Source organism: Symphalangus syndactylus, chromosome 12 (assembly GCF_028878055.3).
Source record: "Symphalangus syndactylus isolate Jambi chromosome 12, NHGRI_mSymSyn1-v2.1_pri, whole genome shotgun sequence".
In the NCBI taxonomy this organism is placed as follows: domain Eukaryota; kingdom Metazoa; phylum Chordata; class Mammalia; order Primates; family Hylobatidae; genus Symphalangus; species Symphalangus syndactylus.
The window spans coordinates 45,781,606-45,808,833 of NC_072441.2; the positions used below are offsets into that span (position 1 = coordinate 45,781,606).

The window sequence follows — 27,228 nt, forward strand, 5'->3', positions numbered from 1 at the left end:
TCTCAACATGTTATCTGTTTTTTTTTTAAATTATACCTGTCCTAGTGGCTGTGAACTGGTATTATTGTTTTCATTTGCATTCCCATGATAGCTAATTATTTGCATTCCCATGATAGGTAGTGATCTTGAGCAATTTTTGTATGCTTATCAGTTATTTTTACATATTCTTTGGAAAACTAATCACGTCCTTTGCCCATTTTAAAATTGGGTTCTCTTTAAACTATTATGCTTTTAGAGTTCTCTGTATATACTGGAATACTAGACTCTTATCTGACATGATTTGCAGAAGTTTTCTCTCATTCTGTGGGTTCTCTTTTAGGGTATTCTGGAAATCAAACATCTTTAATTTGTGTGATTTCCACTTTATCTTTTCTTTTGTCGCTGTGCTTTTGGAATCATATCTAAGACACCAAGGTCATGAAGATTTATGTCTATGTTTACTTATAACAGTTTTGTGGCCGGGCGCGGTGGCTCACGCTTGTAATCCCAGCACTTTGGGAGGCCGAGGTGGGTGGATCACGAGGTCAGGAGATCGAGGCCACAGTGAAACCCCGTCTCTACTAAAAATACAAAAAAAAATTAGCCGGGCGTGGTGGCGGGCGCCTGTAGTCCCAGCTACTCGGAGAGGCTGAGGCAGGAGAATGGCATGAACCCAGGAGGCGGAGCTTGCAGTGAGCCGAGACTGCGCCACTGCACTCCAGCCTGGGCAACAGAGCGAGACACCGTCTCAAAAAAAAAAAAAAAAAAAAACAAAACAGTTTTGTACTTTTAGCTTTTCCATTTAGGTCTTTGATCTATTCTGAGTTAATTTTTGTATATGGTATGAGGTTAGGGTCTAACTTCATTCTTTTGCACTTGGATGTTCACTTGTCTCAGCACTATTTATGGGGGAGACTGTTCTTTCCCCACTGTGTTATTGTCCGGACACCCTTGTCAAAAATTAGTTGCCCATAAATGTATGTTCTAGACTCAGTTCTATTCCACTCAGTTCTATATGTCCACCATTCTTATGTCAGTACCACACAGTCTTGATTACTGTAGCTTTGTAGGAAGCTTAGAAAATTGAGAAGTGTGAATCAACCAACTTTGTTCTTTGCAAGATTGTTTTGGCTGTTCTGGGCCCCTTGTATTTCCATTTGAATTTGAGGATTGGCTTGTCAATTTCTGCAAAAAAAAAAAAAAAAAAGTCAGCTGGAATTTTAATAGGGATTGCATTTAATCTGTAGATCAATACAGAAAGTACTACTATCTTAACAATATTAAGTCATCTAATCCATGAACACGAAATGTGTTTCCATTTATTTAGTTGCTTTCGACATTGTTTTGTAGCTTTCAATGAGTGTCTTATACTTCTTTTGTTAAATATATTCCTGGTATTTTATTTTTTAGAATACGATCGTAAATGGAATTATTTTCTAATTTCATTTTTGATTGTTCAGTGCTAGTATATAAAAACATAATTAATTTTTGCATGTTGATCTTGTATCCTGCAACCTTGCTAAACTTGTTTAGTAGTGTTTTTGTAGATTTCCAAGGATTTTATATATCCAAATTTGTCATCTATAAATAAAGATAGCTTTACTTATTTCTTTACCATGTAAATGCCTTTTATTTCTTTTTCTTGCCTAATTGCCCTGGCTAAAACCTTCTATAAAATGTTGAATAGAAGTGGTAAGAACAGACATCCTGGCTGATCTTAGGAAGAAAGCTTTCAGTTACCATTAAAGTAGGATGTCAGCTATGGGTTTTTCATGGATGTCCTTGTATCAAGTTGAGGACATTCTCTTTTATTCCTAGTTTGTTGAATGTTTTATCATGACAGCGTGTTGGGCTTTGTCAAATGATTTTTCTGCATTGATTGAAGTGATCATGTGGTTTTATATACTTTATTTTACTGGTATGGTGTATAACATTAATTTTCTCAATTCCTGAGATACATCTGTTTGTCATAGTGTATAATCCTTTTTATATGCTACTGGATTCAGTTTAAAATTATTTTGTTGAGGGTTTTTTTATTTACACTAATAAGGAATGTTGGCCTATGTTTTTGTTTCCTTGTGATGCCTTTGTCTGCTTTTGTATTAGTAATACTGGCCTCACAGAATGAGTTGGGAAATGTTCCTTCCTCTCCTGTGTTTTTGGAAAAATTTGTGAAGGATTGGTGTTAATTATTAAACATATTAGTAGAATCTACCAGTCAAGCTATCTAGTTCTGTTTTTTTCTTTGAGGGAAGATTTTGATTACTAATTCAATCCCTTTACTTGTTATAGGTATACTCAGATACTCTATTTCTTCTTGAGTCAGGTTTGGTAGTTTGTGTCTTTCTTGGAATTGTCCATTTCATCTAGATGATCTACTTTTTTGGCATTATTATTATTATTATTATTTTTGAGACGGAGTCTCACACTGTCACCCAGGCTGGAGTACAGTGGCATGATCTCGGCTCATTGCAAGCTCTGCCTCCTGGGTTCAAGCGATTCTCCTGACTCAGCCTCCCAAGTAGCTGGGATTACAGCCACCCTGTACCACACCCGGTTAATTTTTTGTATTTTTAGTAGAGACAGGGTTTCACCATGTTGGTCAGGCTGGTCTTGAACTCCTGACCTCGTGATTCGCTTGCCTCGGCCTCCCAAAGTGCTGAGATTGTGGGCGTGAGCCACCGCGTCTGGCTGGCATTATTATTTTTTGTTTTTATTTATTTCCGTAGGTTTGTGGGGGAACAGGTGGTGTTTGGTTACATTAATAAGTTCTTTAATGGTGATTTCTGAGCTTTTGGTGGACCCATCACCCGAGCAGTATACAGTGTATCCAATTTGTAGTCTTTTATCCCTCATCCTCCTTCCACCGTTTCCCCCACCAATCCCCATTGTCCATTGTATCATTCTTATGCCTTTGCATCCTCATAGCTGAGCTCCCATTTATGAGTGAGAACATATGATGTTTTCTAATCCTGAGTTACTTCCACATCACAGGGTAGTTCTCTCTCAGGAATATTCTGAGTTGTCATTTTCAGTCTCATATCCCAAGCTCTGAAGGGCACAAGGATCAACTCAGGCCAGATGCATGGATACTTGACATTGATGGTTGCTGGACCTTAGCCATTTATGCCCATCCACATGGCTCCAGCTATCTCGGTAAAAGTAATGCCTTCCAAGCAAATCTCCAGAATAATTTTACTGAAGCATGACAAAATTCACATGGAAGAAGACAGCTCCTGAAATATTCATGACAGCTCCTGCAGACACACTACTCACTGCCCCACCAGGACCCGGGGAACCTCCACCTGCCATGCGGTCCCCCAAGGGGAAACAGAGGCATCGAAGGTTCCAGGGGTGAGGTGGCACTCACTGTGACAGGCAGCCACGAATTCCATTTTTTGGCATTATATATTATTTTTTAACATTTAACATTTTATAGACTCCTTTTCAAACTTTCTGCTGTTTATTTTTTATTTTTATTTACTTATTTTTGAGACAGGGTTTCACTCTGTTGCCCCGACTGGAGTGCAGTGGCATGATCACAGCTCGCTGCAACTTGACCTGCAGAGCTTAAATGATCCTCCTACCTCAGCCACCCAAGTAGCTGGGACTACAGGTGCACGCCACCACACTCTGCTAAGTTTTTAAATTTTTTGTAAAGACGAGGTCTCACTATGTTGCCCAGGTTGCTCTTGAACTCCTGAGCTCAAGCAATCCTCCTGCCTTGGCCTCCCAAAGTGTTAGGATTACAGGCGTGAGCCATCACACCCGGCTTCTGCTGTTTTATTTTATTTATTATTATTATTATTTTTTGAGATGGAGTCTTGCCCTGTTGCTCAGGCTGGAGTGCAGTGGCACAATCTCAGCTCACTGCAACCTCCGCCTCCTGGGTTCAAGTGATTCTCATGTCTTAGCCTCCCAAGTAGCTTACAGGCACCCACCACCACGCTCAGCTAATTTTTGTATTTTTTAGTAGAGGCAGGGTTTCGCCATGTTGGCCAGGCTGGTCTCGAACTCCTGACCTCAAGTGGTCTGCCCACCTCGGCCTCCCAAAGTGCTGGGATTACAGGTGTGAACCACCGTGCCCAGCTGGCTTCTGCCATTTTAGATTGACCTTTCTACAGTTAGTCCAAATTAAGAAGGTTTAATATTATATATGAAAGTGGCACACTAAGGAAACTAGCATTCTTTCTTTTTAAGAATCACCAATGTTATTTAATTAATATTTTATATTTGTCTTTTAGGATTATATATTCATCAAACAGAAACATAAAAAACTATGAAGAGGAAATTCTTAGGAAAAAGATAATGGAGATTGGGATATCACAAAAGCAACTTGACGTAAGTTTTCCAAAGTGTGAAAACTCATCTGATTGTTCTCTTCAGAAGCATGAAATTCCAGAGGATATCAGTGACAGAGATGACGATTTCATTTCCAATGGTGAGGTATTTTTTATGGAGTTTTATTTATAGCTGTGAAAATAATTATATTCTGATACAGTTAGAGAAAAGCATACTTCAAAAATATGCTTTACTGATTTTTTTTTTTAATAAGCATGGAGAACTGAAAACACTAGTATTGTTAACTCCCAGTTTTTTCCAAGTAATTGGAGATGGGGTTATTATGAATAAATCCATACATAACTCACAATTCTCCTTTTAGCCACTATGCCTCTACGTTATTGTCCTTATTATAATCTATACCAATAAAGAAGTTTTGGCAGAGTCAGTTCTGCTTAACACCCTAACAAAAATGGTAGCCTAGTTTTATGCATATTAAATGGTTAAGAAATACATAAATACTATAATACATATGGCATTTTACCATGAAAAAGACCTGAAGTTTGCTTGTGAAAGTAGATTTCAGAAGGTTGCAGCTTGTGAGGTATTGCAAATTGATGGAACGAGAAAGTGGATTTCAGAAGGGTTGCAGCTTGTGAGTTATTGCAAATTGATGGAACTCATTTTTTCAAAACAAGTGTTAGAGCAGAATTGATTATATTTGAAAATATTTATTGGGTTGAAGAATCTTATTACTGGTGTGTAAAGCAACAACAATTACTTACCTGATTTATCCTGGTTAGATTCCTGTTATATTACATATCTAATTATGAGTGAATGAATAGACATTCTAGGCCTTGAGGTAGAGCATTCATATGCATTAAGGATGGATGCATACGTAGAGAGAGGTTCTGACAGGAAACCTGAGGTCCCTGGATCAGAGAACAGACCATTTATCACTTGCAGAGCATCTTAGTGCCAGTTCTCAGCTCCTAAACTCCGTGAGGCACTGCAGTGAGGGCCTGATGTTACCCAGCCCATGTGGTGGGATTGCACCACAGAAAAGGAACACCAAAATTAGGAAACTTTAAGCTTTCACAGGTTGCTGGCAGATCTTCCCATTCTCCTCTCTAGAGACAGAAAGACCTTTCTTTGGAAACTAACCCTTTGGGAGGGGAGGAGAAGGTAGTTTCCTTACCCTGTAATATAAGGAAATGACTTCCAGGGGAGGAATGTTTCTCAATTTTTCTGGAGTAATACATATCTCTAGTTTCCAAGGCATGTTTGCTGTTTAATCATCCTTTAACCAAGTTTACTGGTGCTCTGCTCAGACAGGTCAGACCATGCTGAAACATAAAAATATTCATAGAAAAGTATCTCTCAATAGTTGGTTATCTGAAGTCAGATAACCAGATATAGAGGGGTGTGTCTCATAACACCTGCAGTAAACTGAGGTATCTTGTAGATATTTAGGTGTGCATGTGTGCAGGTTCATGGCTTAGTTCAGCTGAGTGCAACTTTCTGCATTAACCTAGTGTTTCTCATCTGAATTTTGCACCTAAGCAAATGCAAAATTCATGTTATGCTCAAATTGTTACCTAATACATGAATTGTATTGGATCAAACTCATTTTTTCAAAACAAGTGTTAGAGCAGAATTGATTGTATTTGAAAATATTTTTTGGGTTAAAGGATCTTATTACTGGTGTGTAAAGCAACAACTGTTACTCATCTGATTTATCCTGGTTAGATTCCTGTTATATTACAGTCAACATATCTAATTATGAGTCAATGAATACACATTCTAGGCCTTGAGGTAGATCATGCATATACTTTATTTAATTTAGTCTCATAAAACCCTAGGAAGTGTTACAGACTGATTTTATCAGTAAGACCCAGATAGGACTCTAAGACTCAGAGAGCGTAAGAGACTTTCCCGAGGTCACACAGAGCAATTGACAGAGCTGATATTTGAAATCCAGTTTTCTTACTCTAGTGTAGAGCTCTGCTGTGGTTGTATGGCAGCCCTTTAAAGTGGCCAAATAAGTTGTGAGCTTAAGTGAAAAGAGCCTCTGCCTTTTGACTGTTTTCTCCATCACTCCATGGAAAATCCCCACGTTCACTAGTAACCTGCCAGTTGCCAGCTTAATAGACATTTTTTTATCTACATCTTATAAACCTTTTTGCAGCCTTTCATACTGTTAATAGTGCCCTCCTTGAAACTTCTGTTTTCTGTGACACCATGCTTTCCTGATTTTCCTTCTTCGCCATTTCTCAGTCTTTTTTACTGATGTATCATCTTTCTACCCCTTAAATAAATGGTAATCTGTAATTTTTTTGAGCTTCATATCCAACCACTGACTAAACATATCTGTTAAAGTCTACCTTATTATTATTATTATTATTTTTTGAGAAGGAGTCTCACTCTGTCGCCCAGGCTGGAGTGCAGTGGCACGAATCTCGGCTCATTGCAACCTCTGCCTACTGGGTTCATGCCGTTCTCCTGCCTCAGCCTCCCAAGTAGCTGGGACTACAGGCACCCGCCACCACACCCGGCTAATTTTTTATATTTTTAGTAGAGACGGGGTTTCACCGTGTTAGCCAGGATGGTCTCGATCTCCTGACCTTGTGATCTGCCCACCTTGGCCTCCCAGAGTGCTGGGATTACAGGCGTGAGCCACTGCACCCAGCCCGTTTTTTTTTATTTTTAAAATTTTTATTGTTTTTAATGAGATAGGGATTTCACTCTGTCACCCAGGCAGGAGTACAGTGTCATGATCTCAGCTCACTGCAACCTCTACCTCCCAGGCCCAAGTGATCCTCCCACCTCAGCCTCTCGAGTAGCTGGGGTCAGAGGGGTGCCACCACACCTGGCCAGTATTTTGTATTCTTAGTAGAGATGAGGTTTCCCTGCATTGCCCAGGCTGGTCTTGAACTCTTGAGCTCAGGCAGTCCACCCACCTCAGCCTCCCAAAGTGCTGGGATTATAGGCATGAGCCACTGTGCCCAGCCAAAATATATCTTAAATATCTCAACTGTAACCTGTCCCAAATTCAACTTGTGGGACTCTGTCACTAGTGACTGATCTTCACCAGAGCTACTGCCCAAAGTTTGTTGACAGGCAAAGTTACGATAAACAGTTGTTAAAAGAAAAACGTGGGGGGTGGAGCCAAGATGGCCGAATAGGAACAGCTCCGGTCTCCAGCTCCCAGCCCCAGCGACACAGAAGACGGGTGATTTCTGCATTTCTGCTTGAGGTACCGGTTTCATCTCACTAGGGAGTGCCTAACAGTGGGTGCAGGACAGTCGGTGAAGCGCACTGTGCACGAGCCGAAGCAGGGCGAGGCATTGCCTCACTCGGGAAGCGCAAGGGGTCAGGGAGTTCCCTTTCCTAGTCAAAGAAAGGGGAAACAGACGGCACCTGGAATATCAGGTCAGTCCCATCCTAATAACTGCGCTTTTCCAACGGGCCTGGAAAACGGCACACTAGGAGATTGTGTCCCGCATCTGGCTCAGAGGGTCCTATGCCCACGGAGTCTCGCTGATTGCTAGCACAGCAGTCTGAGATCAAGCTGCAAGGCGGCAGCGAGGCGAGGGGAGGGGCGCCCGCCATTGCCCAGGCTTGCTTAGGTAAACAAAGCAGCCAGGAAGCTCGAACTGGGTGGAGCCCACCACAGCTCAAGGAGGCCTGCCTGCCTCTGTAGGCTCCACCTCTGGGGGCAGGGCACAGACAAACAAAAACTCAGCAAGAACCTCCACAGACTTAAATGTCCCTGTCTGACTGACAGCTTTGAAGAGAATAGTGGTTCTCCCAGCACGCAGCTGGAGATCTGAGAACGGACAGACTGCCTCCTAAAGTGGGTCCCTCACCCCTGAGCAGCCTAACTGGGAGGCACCCCCCAGTAGGGACAGACTGACACCTCATTCAACCGGGTACTCCTCTGAGACAAAACTTTCAGAGGAACTATCAGACAGCTGAATTTGTGGTCTCATGAAAATCCGCTGTTCTGCAGCCACCGCTGCTGACACCCAGCCAAACAAGGTCTGGAGTGGACCTCTAGTAAACTCCAACAGACCTGCAGCTGAGGGTCCTGTCTGGTAGAAGGAAAACTAACAAACAGAAAGGACATCCACACCAAAAACCCATCTGTACATCACCATCATCAAAGACAAAAAGTAGATAAAACCACAAAGATGGGGAAAAAACAGAGCACAAAAACTGGAAACTCTAAAAAACAGAGCACCTCTCCTCCTCCAAAGGAACGTAGTTCCTCACCAGCAACGGAACAAAGCTGGATGGAGGATGACTTTGATGAGTTGAGAGAAGAAGGCTTCAGACGATCAAACTACTCTGAGCTACGAGAGGAAATTCAAAACAATAGCAAAGAAGTTAAAAACTTTGAAAAAAAATTAGAAGAATGGATAACTAGAATAACCAATGGAGAGAAGGGCTTAAAGGAGCTGATGGAGCTGAAAGCCAAGTTTCGAGAACTACGCGAAGATTGCAGAAGCCTCAGTAGCAGATGCGATCAACTGGAAGAAAGGGTATTGCTGATGGAAGATGAAATGAATGAAATGAAGAGAGAAAGGAAGTTTAGAGAAAAAAGAATAAAAAGAAATGAACAAAGCCTCCAAGAAATTTGGGACTATGTGAAAAGACCAAACCTACGTCTGATTGGTATACCTGAAAATGATGGGGAGAATGGAACCAAGTTGGAAAACACTCTGCAAGATATTATCCAGGAGAACTTCCCCAATCTAGCAAGGCAGGCCAGCATTCAGATTCAGGAAATACAGAGAATGCCACAAAGATACTCCTGGAGAAGGGCAACTCCAAGACACATAATTGTCAGATTCACCAAAGTTGAAATGAAGGAAAAAATGTTAAGGGCAGCCAGAGAGAAAGGTCGGGTTACCCACAAAGGGAAGCCCATCAGACTAACAGCTGATCTCTCAGCAGAAACTCTACAAGCCAGAAGAGAGTGGGGGCCGATATTCAACATTCTTAAAGAAAAGAATTTTCAACCCAGAATTTCCCATCCCGCCAAACTAAGCTTCATAAGTGAAGGAGAAATAAAATACTTTACAGACAAGCAAACGCTGAGTGATTTTGTCACCACCAGGCCTGCCCTAAAAGAGCTCCTGAAGGAAGCACTAAACATGGAAAGGAACAACCGGTACCAGCCACTGCAAAAACATGCCAAATTGTAAAGACCATCGAGGCTAGGAAGAAACTATAGCAACTAACGAGCAAAATAACCAACTAACATCATAATGACAGGATCAGATTCACACATAACAATATTAACGTTAAATGTAAATGGACTAAATGCTCCAATCAAAAGACACAGACTGGCAAACTGGATAAGGAGTCAGGATCCATCAGTGTGCTGTATTCAGGAAACCCATCTCATGTGCAGAGACACACATAGACTCAAAATAAAGGGATGGAGGAAGATCTATCAAGCAACTGGAAAACAAAAAAAGGCAGGGGTTGCAATCCTAGTCTCTGATAAAATAGACTTTAAACCAACAAAGATCAAAAGAGACAAAGAAGGCCATTACATAATGGTAAAGGGATCAATTCAACAAGAAGAGCTAACTATCCTAAATATATATGCACCCAACACAGGAGCACCCAGATTCATAAAGCAAGTCCTCAGTGACCTACAAAGGGACTTAAACTCCCACACAATAATAATGGGAGATTTTAACACCCCACTGTCAGCATTAGACAGATCAACGAGACAGAAAGTTAACAAGGATATCCAGGAATTGAACTCAGCTCTACATAAAGTGGACCTAATAGACATGTACAGAACTCTCCACCCCAAGTCAACAGAATATACATTTTTTTCAGCACCACACCACACCTATTCCAAAATTGACCACATAGTTGGAAGTAAAGCTCTCCTCAGCAAATGTAAAAGAACAGAAATTATAACAAACTCTCTCAGACCACAGTGCAATCAAACTAGTACTCAGGATTAAGAAACTCACTCAAAACCACTCAACTACATGGAAACTGAACAACCTGCTCCTGAATGACTATTGGGTACATAATGAAATGAAGGCAGAAATAAAGATGTTCTTTGAAACCAACGAGAACAAAGACACAACATACCAGAATCTCTGGGACACATTCAAAGCAGTGTGTAGAGGAAAATTTATAGCACTAAATGCCCACAAGAGAAAGCAGGAAAGATCCAAAATTGACACCCTAACATCACAATTAAAAGAACTAGAAAAGCAAGAGCAAACACATTCAAAAGCTAGCAGAAGGCTAGAAATAACTAAAATCAGAGCAGAACTGAAGGAAATAGAGACGCAAAAAACCCTTCAAAAAATTAATGAATCCAGGAGCTGGTTTTTTGAAAAGATCAACAAAATTGATGGACCACTAGCAAGACTAATAAAGAAGAAAAGAGAGAAGAATCAAATAGATGCAATAAAAAACGAAAAAGGGGATATCACCACTGATCCCACAGAAATACAATCTACCATCAGAGAATACTACAAACACCTCTGTGCAAATAAACTAGAAAATCTAGAAGAAATGGATAAATTCCTCGACAAATACACCCTCCCAAAACTAAACCAGGAAGAAGTTGAATCTCTGAATAGACCAATAACAGGTTCTGAAATTGTGGCAATAATCAATAGCTTACCAACCAAAAAGAGTCCAGGACCTGATGGATTCACAGCTGAATTCTACCAGAGGTACAAGGAGGAACTGGTACCATTCCTTCTGAAACTATTCCAATCGATAGAAAAAGAGAGAATCCTCCCTAACACATTTTATGAAGCCAGCATCGTTCTGATACCAAAACCTGGCAGAGACATAACCAAAAAAGAGAATTTCAGACCAATATCCTTGATGAACATTGATGCAAAAATCCTCAATAAAATACTGGCAAACTGAATCCAGCAGCACATCAAAAAGCTTATCCACCATGATCAAGTGGGCTTCATCCCTGGGATGCAAGGCTGGTTCAACATACGTAAATCAATAAATGTAATCCAGCATATAAACAGAACCAAAGACAAAAACCACATGATTATCTCAATAGATGCAGAAAAGGCCTTTGACAAAATTCAACAACGCTTCATGCTGAAAACTCTCAATAAATTAGGTATTGATTGGACGTATCTCAAAATAATAAGAGATATCTATGACAAACCCACAGCCAATATCATACTGAATGGGCAAAAACTGGAAGCATTCCCTCTGAAAACTGGCACAAGACAGGGATGCCCTCTCTCACCGCTCCTATTCAACATAGTGCTGGAAGTTCTGACCAGAGCAATCAGGCAGGAGAAGGAAATAAAGGGTATTCAATTAGGAAAAGAGGAAGTCAAATTGTCCCTGTTTGCAGATGACATGATTGTATATCTAGAAAACCCCATTGTCTCAGCCCAAAATCTCCTTAAGCTGATTAGCAACTTCAGCAAAGTCTCAGGATACAAAATTAATGTACAAAAATCACAAGCATTCTTGTACACCAATAACAGACAAACAGAGAGCCAAATCATGAGTGAACTCCCATTCACAATTGCTTCAAAGAGAATAAAATACCTAGGAATCCAACTTACAAGGGATGTGAAGGACCTCTTCAAGGAGAACTACAAACCACTGCTCAATGAAATAAAAGAGGATACAAACAAATGGAAGAACATTCCATGCTCATGGGTTGGAAGAATCAATATCGTGAAAATGGCCATACTGCCCAAGGTAATTTATAGATTCAATGCCATCCCCTTCAAGCTACCAATGACTTTCTTCACAGAATTGGAAAAAACTACTTTAAAGTTCATATGGAACCAAAAAAGAGCCCGCATTGCCAAGTCAATCCTAAGCCAAAAGAACAAAGCTGGAGGCATCACGCTACCTGACTTCAAACTATACTACAAGGCTACAGTCACCAAAAGAGCATGGTACTGGTACCAAAACAGAGATATAGATCAATGGAACAGAACAGAGCCCTCAGAAATGATGCCGCATAGCTACAACTATCTGATCTTTGACAAACCTGACAAAAACAAGAAATGGGGAAAGGATTCCCTATTTAATAAATGGTGCTGGGAAAACTGGCTAGCCATATGTAGAAAGCTGCAAGTGGATCCCTTCCTTACACCTTATACAAAAATTAATTCAAGATGGATTAAAGACTTATATGTTAGACCTAAAACCATTAAAATCCTACAAGAAAACCTAGGCAATACCATTCAGGACATAGGCGTGGGCAAGGACTTCATGTCTAAAACACCAAAAGCAATGGCAACAAAAGCCAAAATCGACAAATGGGATCTCATTAAACTAAAGAGCTTCTGCACAGCAAAAGAAACTATCATCAGAGTGAACAGGCACCCTACAGAATGGGAGAAAATTTTTGCAACCTACTCATCTGACAAAGGGCTAATATCCAGAATCTACAATGAACTCAAACAAATTTACAAGAAAAAAACAAACAACCCCATCAAAAAGTGGGCAGAGGATATGAACAGACACTTCTCAAAAGAAGACATTTATGCAGCCAAAAAACACATGAAGAAATGCTCATCATCCCTGGCCATCAGAGAAATGCAAATCAAAACCACAGTGAGATACCATCTCACACCAGTTAGAATGGCCATCATTAAAAAATCAGGAAACAACAGGTGCTGGAGAGGATGTGGAGAAATAGGAACACTTTTACACTGTTGGTGGGACTGTAAACTAGTTCAACCATTGTGGAAGTCAGTGTGGCGATTCCTCAGGGATCTAGAACTAGAAATACCATTTGACCCAGCCATCCCATTACTGGGTATATACCCAAAGGACTATAAATCATGCTGCTATAAAGACACATGCACACGTATGTTTATTGCGGCACTATTCACAATAGCAAAGAGTTGGAACCAACCCAAATGTCCAACAACGATAGACTGGATTAAGAAAATGTGGCACATATACACCATGGAATACTATGCAGCCATAAAAAATGATGAGTTCCTGTCCTTTTTAGGGACATGGATGAAACTGGAAAACATCATTCTCAGTAAACTATCGCAAGGACAAAAAACCAAACACCGCATGTTCTCAGTCATAGGTGGGAATTGAACAATGAGAACTCATGGACACAGGAAGGGGAACATCACACTCCGGGGACTGTTGTGGGGTGGGGGGAGGGGGGAGGGACAGCATTAGGAGATACACCTAATGCTAAATGACGAGTTAATGGGTGCAGGAAATCATCATGGCACATGGATACATATGTAACAAACCTGCACATTGTGCACATGTACCCTAAAACCCTAAAGTATAATAAAAAAAAAAAAAAAAGAAAGAAAAACGTTAGCTAAAATGAACCTGAGTTTGAACAAAGAACAATTCATGAATCATGCAGCACTCAGAACCAGAAGAGGTTCAGAGAACTCTGCTCTACAACTGGCCAGTGAGTATGTATAGACAGAACATGGAAGTAAAGTACAGAAATGGCTTGATTGGTTATAGCTGAGTGTTTGCCTTATTTGGACATGGTCAGATCATTTGGCTGCCTGTGATTGGCCAAAGCTCGGCTGCTTATAATTGGCTGAGATCTAGCTATCTATTACCAAAAATAAACACTCCTAAGTTAGGTTAGGTTTTGGTTTGTTTACATACCAAGGTTGCAGTTCCTTAAGTAGGAACTCAAAGTGTGGAGGCAGCTTAGTTCAAATTTAAGTTAACAATTTCTGCCTTTGGATTAGTCTCTTGATTGTGAGATCGACCATAACCTTGGGCATTGATGCCAGTCTCTTGATACCATCATAATGGACTTGTTTGGTCTCAGAGTAGAATTTACTGGTCTCTATGTCAGGTCAGTTAAATGATTCTTTACATTCTTGCTGGTTTAGTCAAAGTTAATGCATGATAGATGGCAGCATACAAATATTTAAGACTCCTGAGAGGATATGGTATACCAGGGATGCTATGATCATGACTATCAGGAGGCTGATACCAAAAGAAAAAAGTGTACTCCTGCTGGGTGTGGTGGCTCATGCCTGTAATTCCAGCACTTTGGGAGGCCGAGGCAGGCGGATCACAAGGTCAGGAGATCGAGACTATCCTGGCTAACACGGTGAAACCCCGTCTCTACTAAAAATACAAAAAAATTAGCCAGGCTTGGTGGCACATGCCTGTGGTCCCAGCTACTTGGGAGGTTGAGGCAGGAGAATGGCATGAACCCAGGAGGTGGAGCTTGTGGTGAGCCAAGATTGCGTCACTGCACTCCAGCCTGGGTGACACAGCGAGACTCTGTCTCAAAAAAAAAAAAAAAGTGTACTCCTTTATAGGGGCCCCTACAAACCAAACTGATCAAAATTAATCTAATCAAAATTTAGGCAAGATAGATAGTTCAGCAATATTTGAGTCAAATTGGTCATAGTCTGTTCAGGGAATGATGGTGATTAAGGACCATAGTTTACTGTGGAATGATCTGATTTCAAAAGGTATCCAAGTTTGTGACCAGCCTGGGCAACATAAGGAGACCCCGTCTCTATAAAACATAAAATTAGCTGAGCATGGTGGCGTACACCTGTAGCTCCAGCTACTTGTGAGGCTAGGGTGGGAGGATTGGATTGCTTGAGCCCAGGATTTTGAAGCTGTAGTAAGCTATGTTCATGCCACTGCGCTCCAGCCTGAGTGACAGAGCAAGACTCTGTCTCTAAAAAATAAAATACAATTTTTTTTTTAGATAATCTAATATTGTTGTTAGCCTGATAACACAGATCATAGTAATCTAGAGACCCACAAGAAGAAACAGAGATTAGAAATTTTTCTAATTTCTAGTTAATAATTAATTAATTCTAATTAAAAATTAGAAAAAGATATTCATGAAGAGGCTTCATTTTTGGTGTATAATTTTGTGATAATACTACCTATATTTAAATATGTATATTTAAAAGTATACAGTCATGTGCTGCATAATGACATTTTTGTCAACAATGGACCACATATATGACAAAGGTTTCATAAGATTATGATACTGGATTTTTACTGTACCTTTTCTATGCTTACATCCACAACTACTTACCATTGTGTTACAGTTGCCAACACTATTCATTGCAGTAACATGAGGTACAGGTTTATAGCCTAGGAACAATAGGCTATACCATATAGCCTATGTGTGTAATAGGCCATATCATCTAGGTTTGTGTGAGTACACCCTGTGATGTTCACACAGGAATGAAATCAGCTAACAACGTATTTCTCAGAACTGTCATTAAGGGATGCATGACTGTTACTAAGCAATGCATGACTGTATCTATATTTATATGTAAGTGGAAATATATATATTTCAAAGGAGAAAGTCTAGATGATTTAAACTTTTTGTTTTATTTTTAATTTACCACTTACATATTCCAACTAATTGAGATAATTATGTGGGAAACCTCTTGATAATAATAGAAGACAATTTTTGGATGTTTGTAATATTAAACTATTTTTTAGTCTTGTTTTTCTTTTTTAAAGATAATTATGACTTGGAGCCTGCATCTGAATTAGGAGAAGATTTATTGAAGCTTTATGTGAAACCTTGTTGCCCAGATATTGATATTTTTGTTGATGGAAAACGTTGTAAAGCTCACAGGTAAATAGACACGACTGATTTGCTGTCTTGGTTGTGGCTGTAGAGTATGGAAGGGCAGCTGTCTCTTTCCAGCATGGTGGTTTTCAAGCTCTGGTTTTCACACAGGCCACAGGGGTTCCATGAAGGCCAAAGGGGTTCCACTGTGATTCCTCAGGGGGAATCCAACAGGGGAAGAGGTTGACCATCAGGCAAGGTTTTCTGCAGGTTTTCACACGTGCACACGTGGGCCTACCCAGACATGTGCGTGTATATGTTTCTGCCAGAGCACATCTCATCTATGTTCCGCATTGGGCATGAACCTAAGATTTTATTAGAAGAAAATGTTCTGTTGCCTAAAATAGATTTGAAAGCCACTGTCATAGAAAATGTAGTTAAATGCAGTTTTTAATTTTATACGCATTATAGTATTGAGAAGTATTATTTCTACATTAATGACATGTATTTTCTCTGAATGCATTTTGGCTCAGATTCTGTGATTCAGAATAGATGGTACTCATGAATAGCATTGATTAGGAGGCTTAATATTTCAATGTACTTTTTAAAAACCATTGTTCTGCTTCAGAATTGGGTTGCTTAGACATTCCAGGCGTTTAGATTTCAAATTAAAGCCGGTTGCCTGTTTTAGTCAGGCTCTTTGATTGCAAGTAACTAAAATCTGCTTAAAAGCAGAAAAAAATTTAATAAGAAATACATATTATCTTTTGGAACTCAAGGGAAAGAAGTACAGCTGGGTCTCACTATGGACTAGAATCTGAACCAGAAAACATAGGAACCCAGACAGTTCTGCCTCCTCTTTGTGTTTCAAATAGAATGTTGATAAGAAGTTATTCTGGTGCTCCTGAAGAGAAAGAACCAGAGTATTTGCAGTGGCAAGTGGTAATCTTCTAGGTTCAGCGGTGCACAGTCCTTAATGAAATTAGCAGTGGGTTTAGGTTACTGTAATCCACCAAGCCAAATAGTAGTAATATTTGTACTCTTGGAAATCACGCTGGTTTTGCCATTTGACAGCAATACAACCCAAGGATTGCTAGTCTCAACTAGCTATTTACTATTCAAAATTTGAACTTTTCTGTATGGGAATGTGTACTTTGTAAATATACATGTACTCATTTTCCTAATTTTTGTGAAATCTGCATTAAATCTTGCAAAATTCAGAATATAATCTAGATTGATCATTATATTTTCCATATCATGGGTATATTTCCTAAATCATGGTGTGGGTGTAGGTGTGTGTCTCTCTGTCTTTTTTTATTTTTTACCAACACAATTGTATTTTAAAGATTAATTTTATTTTGTGTCCAGGTTTTTCATGAGACCACATGGGCATCCTACCAAAGTTATAGAGCCCTGTAGCTATTGCTGTCATACAGGGAAGGCAAGACCCTGTGACCATTTGCAATATGTCCTCAAACAGTGCCTATATTTGGCCTCTCCCTATGTGCTGCCTGACAATGAACTAACAGGAGGACTGTGTTTTAGGAGCTGGACCTAGAATATTAGGTTTGTATTCCAGGACAGCTCTTGCTCACATTTCTGGTTTATTTTGTTCACCTAGCAATAAAAAAGAAATTCATATTAACTAGAAAGATAATAAGTTTTCCTACTTTTTTCTTGCCCTTATATAAGTTAGAATAGCCAATTCTAAATTATAAGGTTGCCTTCCTAGTCCAGACTCAAACATCCTTCTGTTTATAGTACATACTAATTTTATTATGTAGTTTAAGGAATATTGTGTCAGAGAATACATATTCATCTAAAGCCCAACATTGGAACTTTCTCAATTACTTCTTGTTCTAGATGATTATTGTCAGCATTCTTCTAGTGGTGTGGCTAAAAATCCTTTTGTAATGTGGCTGCTTTAATTTTTAAATTATACATACTTATATATTAAAAGATCAATACAAGTACTTACAGAGGACCAGGATTTATGACTGGAATTTTATTCAGTTTGGGTATCAACATTTTTAAAACCTTAGTTTGCTAGTTTAATGTACCCAAATTGGTATGGTCTTCTATTAAGCTAATCTTTCTCTCATGGTCAAGTTACTTCCTCAGTAACACCCCTCATAACACAGTTCTTCCAAGGTAGTCTCTCTAGTTGCTCTGTCCATTCTTTACCATGATCCTCAGCCCAATCCCGGAGCACTTTCTATGCTGAAAGACAATCTGATGCCAGTCACTTGCTTGTGGTGGCACAACTAAGCCAAAGAAATCATTTGTAACAGAGTGGTTAAGAGTGTGTGGACTGTGGGGACAATCTGCATGGGTTTTAATTCCATGTCCACGATTATTAGCTGTGTGAATTTGGGTAAGTCATTTAACTGTTCATTTTGCGTTTCAGCATCCTTATCAGAGATGGGGATTATAACAGTCTCCATCTCATAATGTGATTGTGAGAATTAAATTACAGTTGTTACTGAGCACTCATGGGGCTTACTACTTGATTAGCCTTCATGGATTCCATTAGTTAGTTACGTTAGTACTTTTCTGAATATTGTATCCTGGGATACTACTGCACATTACCTCTTGTTGTGGACCTCTGTAACATTATCTTCCTGCCTGAAATGCTCTCAATTACCATATGAATACCATCTGGGATCTCCGCTCACTGCAAGCTCTGCCTCCCAGGTTCACACCATTCTCCTGCCTCAGCCTCTGAAGTAGCTGGGACTACAGGCATCCACCACCACGCCCGGCTAATTTTTTGTATTTTTTAGTAGAGACAGGGTTTCACTGTGTTTGTCAGGATGGTCTCGATCGCCTGACCTTGTGATCCACCCACCTCGGCCTCCCAAAGTGCTGGGATTACAGGTGTGAGCTACCGCACCCAGCTGCTGACTTCCCATTTTTTAGTGTAATTTATTATTTTAATGTTTTATGAAAGAAGTTGAATGTTACATTTTTAAGATAATTTGTTGCACTTCTGTGTTCCATAATTAAAATTCTCTTATGCTGCCTCATTGAAAAAGCAGAGCAGTCATTCCTTTTTTTTTTTCCTAAGACAAAGTCTTGCTCTTTTGCCCAGGCTGGAGTGCAGTGGCATAATCTAGGCTCACTGCAACCTCCGCTCCCCGGGGTTCAAGGGATTCTCATGTGTCACCCTCCCAAGTAGCTGGGATTACAGGCGCACACCACCACGCTTGGCTAATTTTTGTATTTTTTAGTAGAGACAGGGTTTCACCGTGTTGGCCAGGCTGGTGTCGAACTCCTGACCTCAAGTGATCCGACCACCTCAGCCTCCCAAAGTGCTAGGATTACAGGTGTGAGCCACTGCACCCGGCCCCATCATTTCTAACTTGAGCTTTGTGACACTCAAAATCTGGTATATCTTCCAGAATACCTTTCTTATCAGTGCCTGATAATATACCATTAGACATTCATTCATTTGGTTAAGATGTCAAATCTTCCTTTAATGTCTCTCTGAATATTTAGTAAATTGGCACTGTGTCCGAAGATCATTGTTCTGTATGCCCTTGAAAAAGCTAAAAGTTTTTTCAGAAGTAGTATGATTTAGTAATTGAGAAGTTGGTCTTTTTGTGTTTAGATTATGATCCCACCACTTATTTTTAAAATTCCACCACTTATTAATTGTTGGGAAGTTACTTAATCTCTCCAAGTTTCAATATTTTTATCTGTAAAAGGAATAGTAGTAGAAATTATAGCATGGGATGGCTGTGAAGATTGAATCAGATAATGCACATGAAGCACTTAGCATAGTACCTGGCGTATTGTAAGCTTTCAAAAGTAAATGTTAGTTGCTATAAGTACGTAATAGGTATCTGTAAGACTGGCACATATGTTGCCCGTTCTAGCTTGTCTTATATCAGGGGGCAAACTATGGCCTAAATGTGGTTAAGTGGCCTGTTTTTGTATGAGGCAACAAAAAAGCAGAGACAAGTAATGCCACAGGGACCTGCAAGTCTAAAATGCCTTTCAAGAGTCACTTGGGTTTGTTCCCAAACCTGCGTATGCCATTTGAATTTATTATTTTGATGACAATGAATATAAGTCAATGATACATAAAATATGAAAGAGAAAAGTTATTGTTCCAGTGAAAACTCGGGTGAGTGCTTTGGAAGGATTAAATAAGGGAAAGGCACTTTAAAATTGCTGTTGTGGCCAGGTGCAGTGGTTCACACCTGTTATCCCAGCACTCTGGGGGGCTGAGACGAGAGGATCACTTGAACCAGGGAGTTTGAGACCAGCCTAAGCAACAAAGCAAGACCCCATCTCTACAAAAAAATCTAGCTGGGCATGGTGGTGTGCACCTGTAGTCTCAGCTAATCGGGAGGCTGAGGTGGGAGGATCATTTGAGCCTAGGAGTTTGAGGTTGCAATGAGCCAGTGAGTGCCATAGCATTCCAGCCTTGGGAACAGAACAAGACCCTGTCTCAAAAAAAAATTAAAATCAAACTAGGTATCATAGTGTATATGTGTATTGTTTTTGTGAGAATGAGGCTTATATCAGCGAACCCATGTTAAAAAAAAGATGGGCCTTATGATAAAAGATTTGTGAATTAAATGCATATTTCTTCTTAAGTTAGAGTAAAATTATAGTATACAGAAATAGCTTTTTTAATTCCTCATTTTTTCAATTAACTAAACAACTGTTAGTCCAAATTGTGTTGGATAATAGCATATCCATGGCACTTAACTTCAGAAAGGCCAGTCCTATGAAAGCTATAGTCAATGGATGTCACAAAATTCTCAAGAGAAGGTTAACTTTGCTTTTACAAAGTTATGTTCTCTGAAGTATTTGCTAAGAAGTGACATGGACAATAGTGATTACTCCAAAAATTTAGATTCGCCACTCTGGATTAATCCTTACTCAGTTATGTGGAATTAAAGCAAATAAATAAATACATTCTTAGAGCAAGAATACTTTAAAAATTAGTCCTACTAAAATTTCCTTCTCTAGAGCTTCTCTGCATAATTCAGGCCATTATTCTGCCTGGAGTACTGAATCTAGTTCAGCTAACATTAGGAAGTATTGAATAGCAGTGTACTAAAGCAGCAGCAAGGCAGAAATTAGGACATCTTGATAGAGCCAGAAGCAGCATTAACAGTTGAAATTAAACTTAACCAAAAGGAGAAAATAGTTTTTGGCATGTTGGAAAATAAAAAATTTGGCAAAGATTTTTAATACACCGTACCATCTACAGCATTATTTTTTCACCTGAGGCATGTGTCCTAATTAAGTAGAAATGTTTTCTAAGTTTCTGTTTTAAGGTCAGAGTAATTGTTTAAGCCTGAGATGCTTCTAATTTTACTAAAATGGAAATGGCTGACATGCTGTGTTCAAGTCTTCTGAGAAGTAGACACAAAGATGGGATTAGATTTTCAAGAAATTAGGCTAAATGTATGTGAGAAAGCATAGGGAGAAAGCCAGAGAAAACAGAGCTGCTAGACTGCAACGCTGATTTGACTCTGAGTGAAGGAGGAAGAGAAGGAAGTTAGATAGAAGCATCTTAGACTGCAGTGGAGTTCTAAGAAAAGTTGGGCAAGGCCATTATCGGAAAGTTCCCATGCCAAAGGCACCCATCAGAGAAGCGCCTGTTTTCTAGGGCTAGACCTGCCTTATTATCCTTGCTGGGCTCAGTCATTGTCAGGAAATAGCTTCTGAGAAGATGGCCATGTGACCCAGGGGGAATCAATTTCAGAGTGCTGTAGCTGAAGCTATCAGTCATTATGCAGTCAAAGATTAGAGGGGTAGGCCTGGTGCTGTGGCTCACGCCTGTAATCCCAGCACTTTGGGAGGCCGAGGCGGGCAGATCACGAGGTCAGGAGATTGAGACCATCCTGGCTAACTCGGTGAAACCCCGTCTCTACTAAAAATACAAAAAATTAACTGGGCATAGTGGCATGTGCCTGTAGTCCCAGTTAGGAGGCTAAGGCAGGAGAATTGCTTGAATCCAGGAGGCGGAGGTTGCAGTGACCCGAGATCGCGCCACTGCACTCCAGCCTGAACGACAGAGCGAGACTCTGTCTCGAAAAAAAAAAAAAGATTAGAGGGGTATATTCTCATGACTGCCACACATATAAATCATGACATGCTATATATTCATATATCTTTACCACTAGGCATAGTCAGATAAAGTAAGAAATAATTGTTAAAAAAAAAAACACTTATTATTTGCTAAGTATTATGGTGCTGAGATTGGGATTCATAAAGAAATGAATGAAGTACTGAGGATTAAGTGGATTATCTATCGATATTCAACAGTGTGAAAGAAAAGACTGCCATGGAAAAAAGGCCTGGCAGATACCCAATAAACTGCTAAAAGTGGTTATTTCTAGATCATGGAATTGAAGTAAACGAAGAAGCGGGTGAGAACTTAAAATTTTCACTTTATCCAATTCTATATTGAAGTTTATTACAAACATTGTTTTTATAATTTAAAAAAATTTTTTAAATCTGGCTTTCCATTTTTAAGGAAAGAATTACAGACTACTTAAAATTTTTTATTCTGTGCTTGCTTCGGCAACACATATAATTTTTTTTTATCTGTTCGAATAGGCTCAATTGTACTCTGAGGTCACTATCTTTGTCCTCTTTTATAGAAAAATAAAAACCATATAGCAAACTTAGCGCATTAAATATTCATTTGATTGTCAGGGTCCCTGAGATCCCTCCTTCTTCAGGGGATCTGGTGTACAAACTGTGAGGAGGGGAGATTCTCAGTGTGTTTGGGGGACTGAGTGTGGCAGGGACTCCCCAACAATTGAATGCTTCTCTCTTCCTCTCATGCTCTTGCTGGGGCTGGTGGTCCGGGGGCTCTTACTCTTTGGAGGCCATGTGGACCATGAGATCCACCACCGTGTTGCTGTAGCCAAATTCATTGTCATGCTGGGAAATGAGCTTGACAAAGTGGTCATTAGGGCAGTGCCAGCCCCAGCACTGAAGGTGGAAGAGTGGGTGTCACTGTTAAAGTTGGAGGAGACAATCTGGTGCTCATCGTAGCCCCAGATGCCCTTGAGGGCCCCCTTTGATACTGCTTTACCACCTTGATGTCATCATATTTGTCTGGTTTCTCCAGAGAGCAGGTCAGGTTCATGACTAACATGTTGGTGGTGGGGACATGGAAGGCCACGCCACTGAGCTTCCTGTTCAGCTTGGGGATGACCTTGCCCACAGCCTTGGCAGCACCAGTAGATAGATGCAGGGATGATGTTCTGGAGAGCCCTATAGCCATCACACCACAGTTTCCCAGAGGGGCCATCCACAGTCTTCTGGATGGCTGTGATGGCATGGACTGTGATTCTGATTCCTCCCGTGATGCCAGAGTTGTTATGGATGATCTTGACCAGGGAGCTAAGCAGTTGGTGGTACAGGAGACATTGCTGATGATCTTGAGGTTTTTGTACTTCTCATGGTTCGTGCCCATCACAAACATGGGGGCATCGGCAGAAGGGACAAAGATGATAACCCTTTTGGCTCCACCCTCTAAGTGAGCCCCAGCCTTCTCCATGGTAGTGAAGATGCCGGCGGACTCCATAACATAATCAGCACCAGCATCATCCTGTTTGATTTTGGTGGGATCTTGCTCCTGGAAGATGGTGATGGGATTTCCATTGATGTCAAGCTTCCCGTTTTCAGCCTTGACGATGCCATGGAACTTGGCCATGGGTGGAATCATACTGGAACATGTAGAACATGTAGTTGAGGTCAATGAAGGGGTCATTGAGGGTAACAGCATCTACTTTGCTAGAGTTAAAGGCAGCCCCGATTACCAGGCACCCAATATAGCCAATTCCATTTACTCTGGGCTTCATTTTTACCATGATGTCTCAGGGACATGACTGGTGCTGCCCAAGAATGGAAGGAGCAGAGGGCAAGGTTCTATCACTTTTTCTCTTCCTTTTGCTTACTTTAGGTTTAATTTATGCTGCCGTTTATACTTTCTTAAGATGGAATTCTAGATCATTATATGAAAACTTTTTCCTTTTCTACAATAAGCATTTAAAAGCTAAACATTTCCCTCTAAGCACTGCTTAGCTGTAGCCTACAAATTTTGATATATTGTATTTTCACTCAAATGTATTTTCTAATTTTCCTTTTGATTTCTTCTTTACCCATGGGTTGTCTAGAAGTATGTTTAATTTCCAACTATTTGGGAATTTTCCAGATAATTCTCCATTATTGATTTCTAGTTTAATTCCATTGTGGTCATAGAACATATTTTATATTATTTTAGTTTTGTTTAAATTTATTGAGACTTGTTCGATGGCCCAGAATATGGTCTGTGTTAGTGAGTGTTCCACATGTACTTAAAAAGAATATGTGTTCTTTTGTCCTGTGGTGGAGTGTTCTATAAATGAAAAAATCGGTTGATAGTGTTGCTCAAGTTTTATGTATCCTTAGTTGAATTTTTGTCTACCTATCCTATTAATTACTGATGGAGTATTGAAGTTTCCATGTATCATTATAAATTTGTTTCTCCTTTTAGTTCTGTCAGTTTTTGCTTCATGTATTTTGAAGCTCTATTATTTGGTACATACACATTTGGGATTGTTATTTCTTCATAATGAATTGTGTCTTTTTTATTATGAAATGTTGCTTTTTACCCCAGGTAATGTCACTTGTTGTGAAGTTTACTTTGGTTAATATCACCACTCCAGCTTTCTTATAATTAGTGTTTATATTGTATTCTTTTTATATCCTTTTACTTCTAAACTTTGTCTTTATATTTAAAATGGATTTAAAATTAATTTCTTGTAGATAGCAAATAGTTGTGTCTTGCTTTTGTTATTCAGTCTCATAATCTCCTTTTAATTGGAGTAGACTATTTGACTATTTGTAATAAGGTAGTTATTAGTATGTTTGAGTGTAAGTCTACCATTGTACTTTTTTTTTTTTTGATCCCTCTGGAGTGCAGTGATATGATCATAGCTTCTGTAACCTTGAACTGCTGGGCTCAAGTGATCCTCTGGCCTCAGCCTCCTGAGTAGCTGGGACTACAGGCACTTGCCATCATACTCAGCTAATTAAAAAAATTTTTTGTAGAGATGGGTTCTCGCATTATTGCTCAAGCTGGTCTTGAACTCCTGGCAGAAGGGCATCCTTCTGCCTCCGCCTCCCAAATTGCTGGGATTACAGGTGTGAGCTACCACACTCAGCCCTAAAATGCTTTGTCTGTTAATTCCATCTTCTCTGTCATTTCTGGGTCTGATAATATTGACTGATTTTTTCCCCCTTTTTCACATTTTGCTGCTGCTTCACATTACCTAGTAAGTTTTTAATCAAATGGCAGACATTATAAATATTATGTTTTTGAATGTTTGAACTTTATTGTTTTTCTTGAAAAACTTTATTAAAGTTTTTTTTTTTTAGCAGGCATTTAAGTTATTGTGGATCAGTTTCATGTTTATGAAGCTTCTTTTTAAATTTTGTTAGGGTGCATCTAGGATTGCCTTTGCTCTAAATGTTGTAAAGCCTTTCTACTGAGGCTTCTGGGATCTTTTCTTAGTGCCCCAAGTATTCAGTTCTGGCCGGAAGGAACTTGAATATCTGTCAGCCATATAGCTTCCTGGCTTTTATTCTTTGCCGGGCTTTGTGTAGTTTTACCTTATGCACACTCAAATTACATTCAGTCAAAAGCTCAAGGGAGGGAGGATCTACTCTGAGTTCTGGAGTTCTTCATGACTCCCTCTTCTATATTACTGCACCCCACAAATTTCAGCTGACTCAGCTTCCTGGGGCTCCTATATCTGTCTCCTCAGCTCAGCTAAGCCACAAGGCTCTGCTCATTTGTCCTTCCTGTGCCTTGACTAGAAATTGCTTCTAGGAAGAAAAGCATTGTGATTGTAGAGCTTACTTCGTTTGTTTTTCTTCTCTTGGGGATCAGAGTCCTGTACTGCCTTTTTTCATGGTCATATTTTGTTCAGTTTTCTAATTATTAAATGGAAGGTAGGGAAGTCCTGTACTTATGGGTAGAAGCAGAATCCTAATTTTTTCTTAGTTGGCCTTATTTTTTAGAACAGTTCCAGATTTACGGACAAATTAAGAGTACAGTATTCTCATATACCCCCACAACTAGTTCCTCATTATTAACATCTTATAGTACATTTGTTACAATTGAGTCAATATCAATACATTGTTATTAACTAAAGTCTGTAGTATATTCAGATTTCCTTGGTTTTTACCTAGTGTCCTTTTCTATTCGAGGAATCAATCCCCGATCTCACATTACACTTAGTTGTCATGTCTCCTTAGGCTCCTCTTGGCTGTAACAGTTTTTCAGACTTTTTCTTTTCTTTTTTTTTTTATGATATTCCAGTTTGAGGAGTACTGGTCAAATATTTTATAGAAATGTCCCTTAAATGGAGTTTATCTGATGTTTTTCTCACAATTACATGGATTATGGATTTGGGACAGGAAGACCACAAAGATAAAGGGCCATTTTCATTACATCATATTAAAGATACATGTGATCAACATGACATCACTGTTTATGTTAACCTTGATGATGACCTTGTTTTCATCTGGTTTCTCCACTGTAAGTTACTCCTCTCCTCACTTCCCATTTCCAGACTGTGCTCTCTGGAAGGAAGTCACTGTGCGTAGCCCATATTTAAGTGATAGGAAGTAATGTTCTACCTCCTTGAACCGGGAGTATTATTCACATAAATTATTTGGAATTCTTCTGCACAAAAAACTTATCTCTTCTCCTCCACATATTAATTTATTCAATCACTTACATATATCAGTGTAGACTCATAGGTACTTACTTTGTACTTTAGCTTATAATTTGGCTTATTTTATAATTTGGCTTTTCTTTTTTTTTTTTTGCTCAATTTGTTACAACTTTAGCTGTGGGAGCTCTTTCAGGTGGCTCTTGTGTCCCTTTTACTCCCTCAGTGTGTGTGTGTCTGTGTGTGTGTGTGTGTGTGTGTTGATCATTTTCTTACTTTCTGGCACTAAAAGATATATCTGGTATAAAAGACAAACGATACACCTATCTACATAGGGCACTTACCATGAATAGAAATTGCAGGATTGGAAGTTGCTTTGGGTGAGTCATTGAGTGAGTGGTGGGTGAATGTGAAGGCTCAGTTCATTACTGTACACTACTGTAGACTTTATAAATACTAAGGATACACACGAAATTTATTTTAAAAAGCTATCTTCAATAATTAACCTTGGCTTATTGTAACTTTTCATTTTATAAACTTTTTAATTTTTTGAAACTTTTTACCCTTTTGTAATCACACTTAGCTTAATCACAAACACGTATAGCTGTAAAAAAATTTTTCTTTTTTTCTTTTCTTTTTTTTTTTTTTTGAGACAGGGTCTTGCTCTGTCATCCAGGCTGGAGTACAGTGGCACGATCATGGGTCACTGCAGCCTTGACCTCTCTATCT

At 39.5% G+C, this 27,228-nt stretch overlaps 1 protein-coding gene and 1 pseudogene across 3 annotated transcripts in view; one reads left to right on the forward strand and one right to left on the reverse strand.

Annotated features, from left to right (window-relative positions):
- Positions 1–27,228, forward strand: part of BTBD8 (BTB domain containing 8) — a 118,022-nt gene that overhangs the window by 18,112 nt on the left and 72,682 nt on the right. For all 3 annotated transcript variants that reach the window (XM_063625379.1, XM_063625380.1, XM_063625381.1), the window contains exons 3-4: positions 4,224–4,420; positions 15,751–15,868. In XM_063625379.1, the coding sequence (XP_063481449.1) occupies positions 4,224–4,420; positions 15,751–15,868 (315 nt within the window). The remainder of the gene's footprint in view (positions 1–4,223; positions 4,421–15,750; positions 15,869–27,228) is intronic.
- Positions 22,646–23,640, reverse strand: LOC129459507 (glyceraldehyde-3-phosphate dehydrogenase-like; annotated as a pseudogene).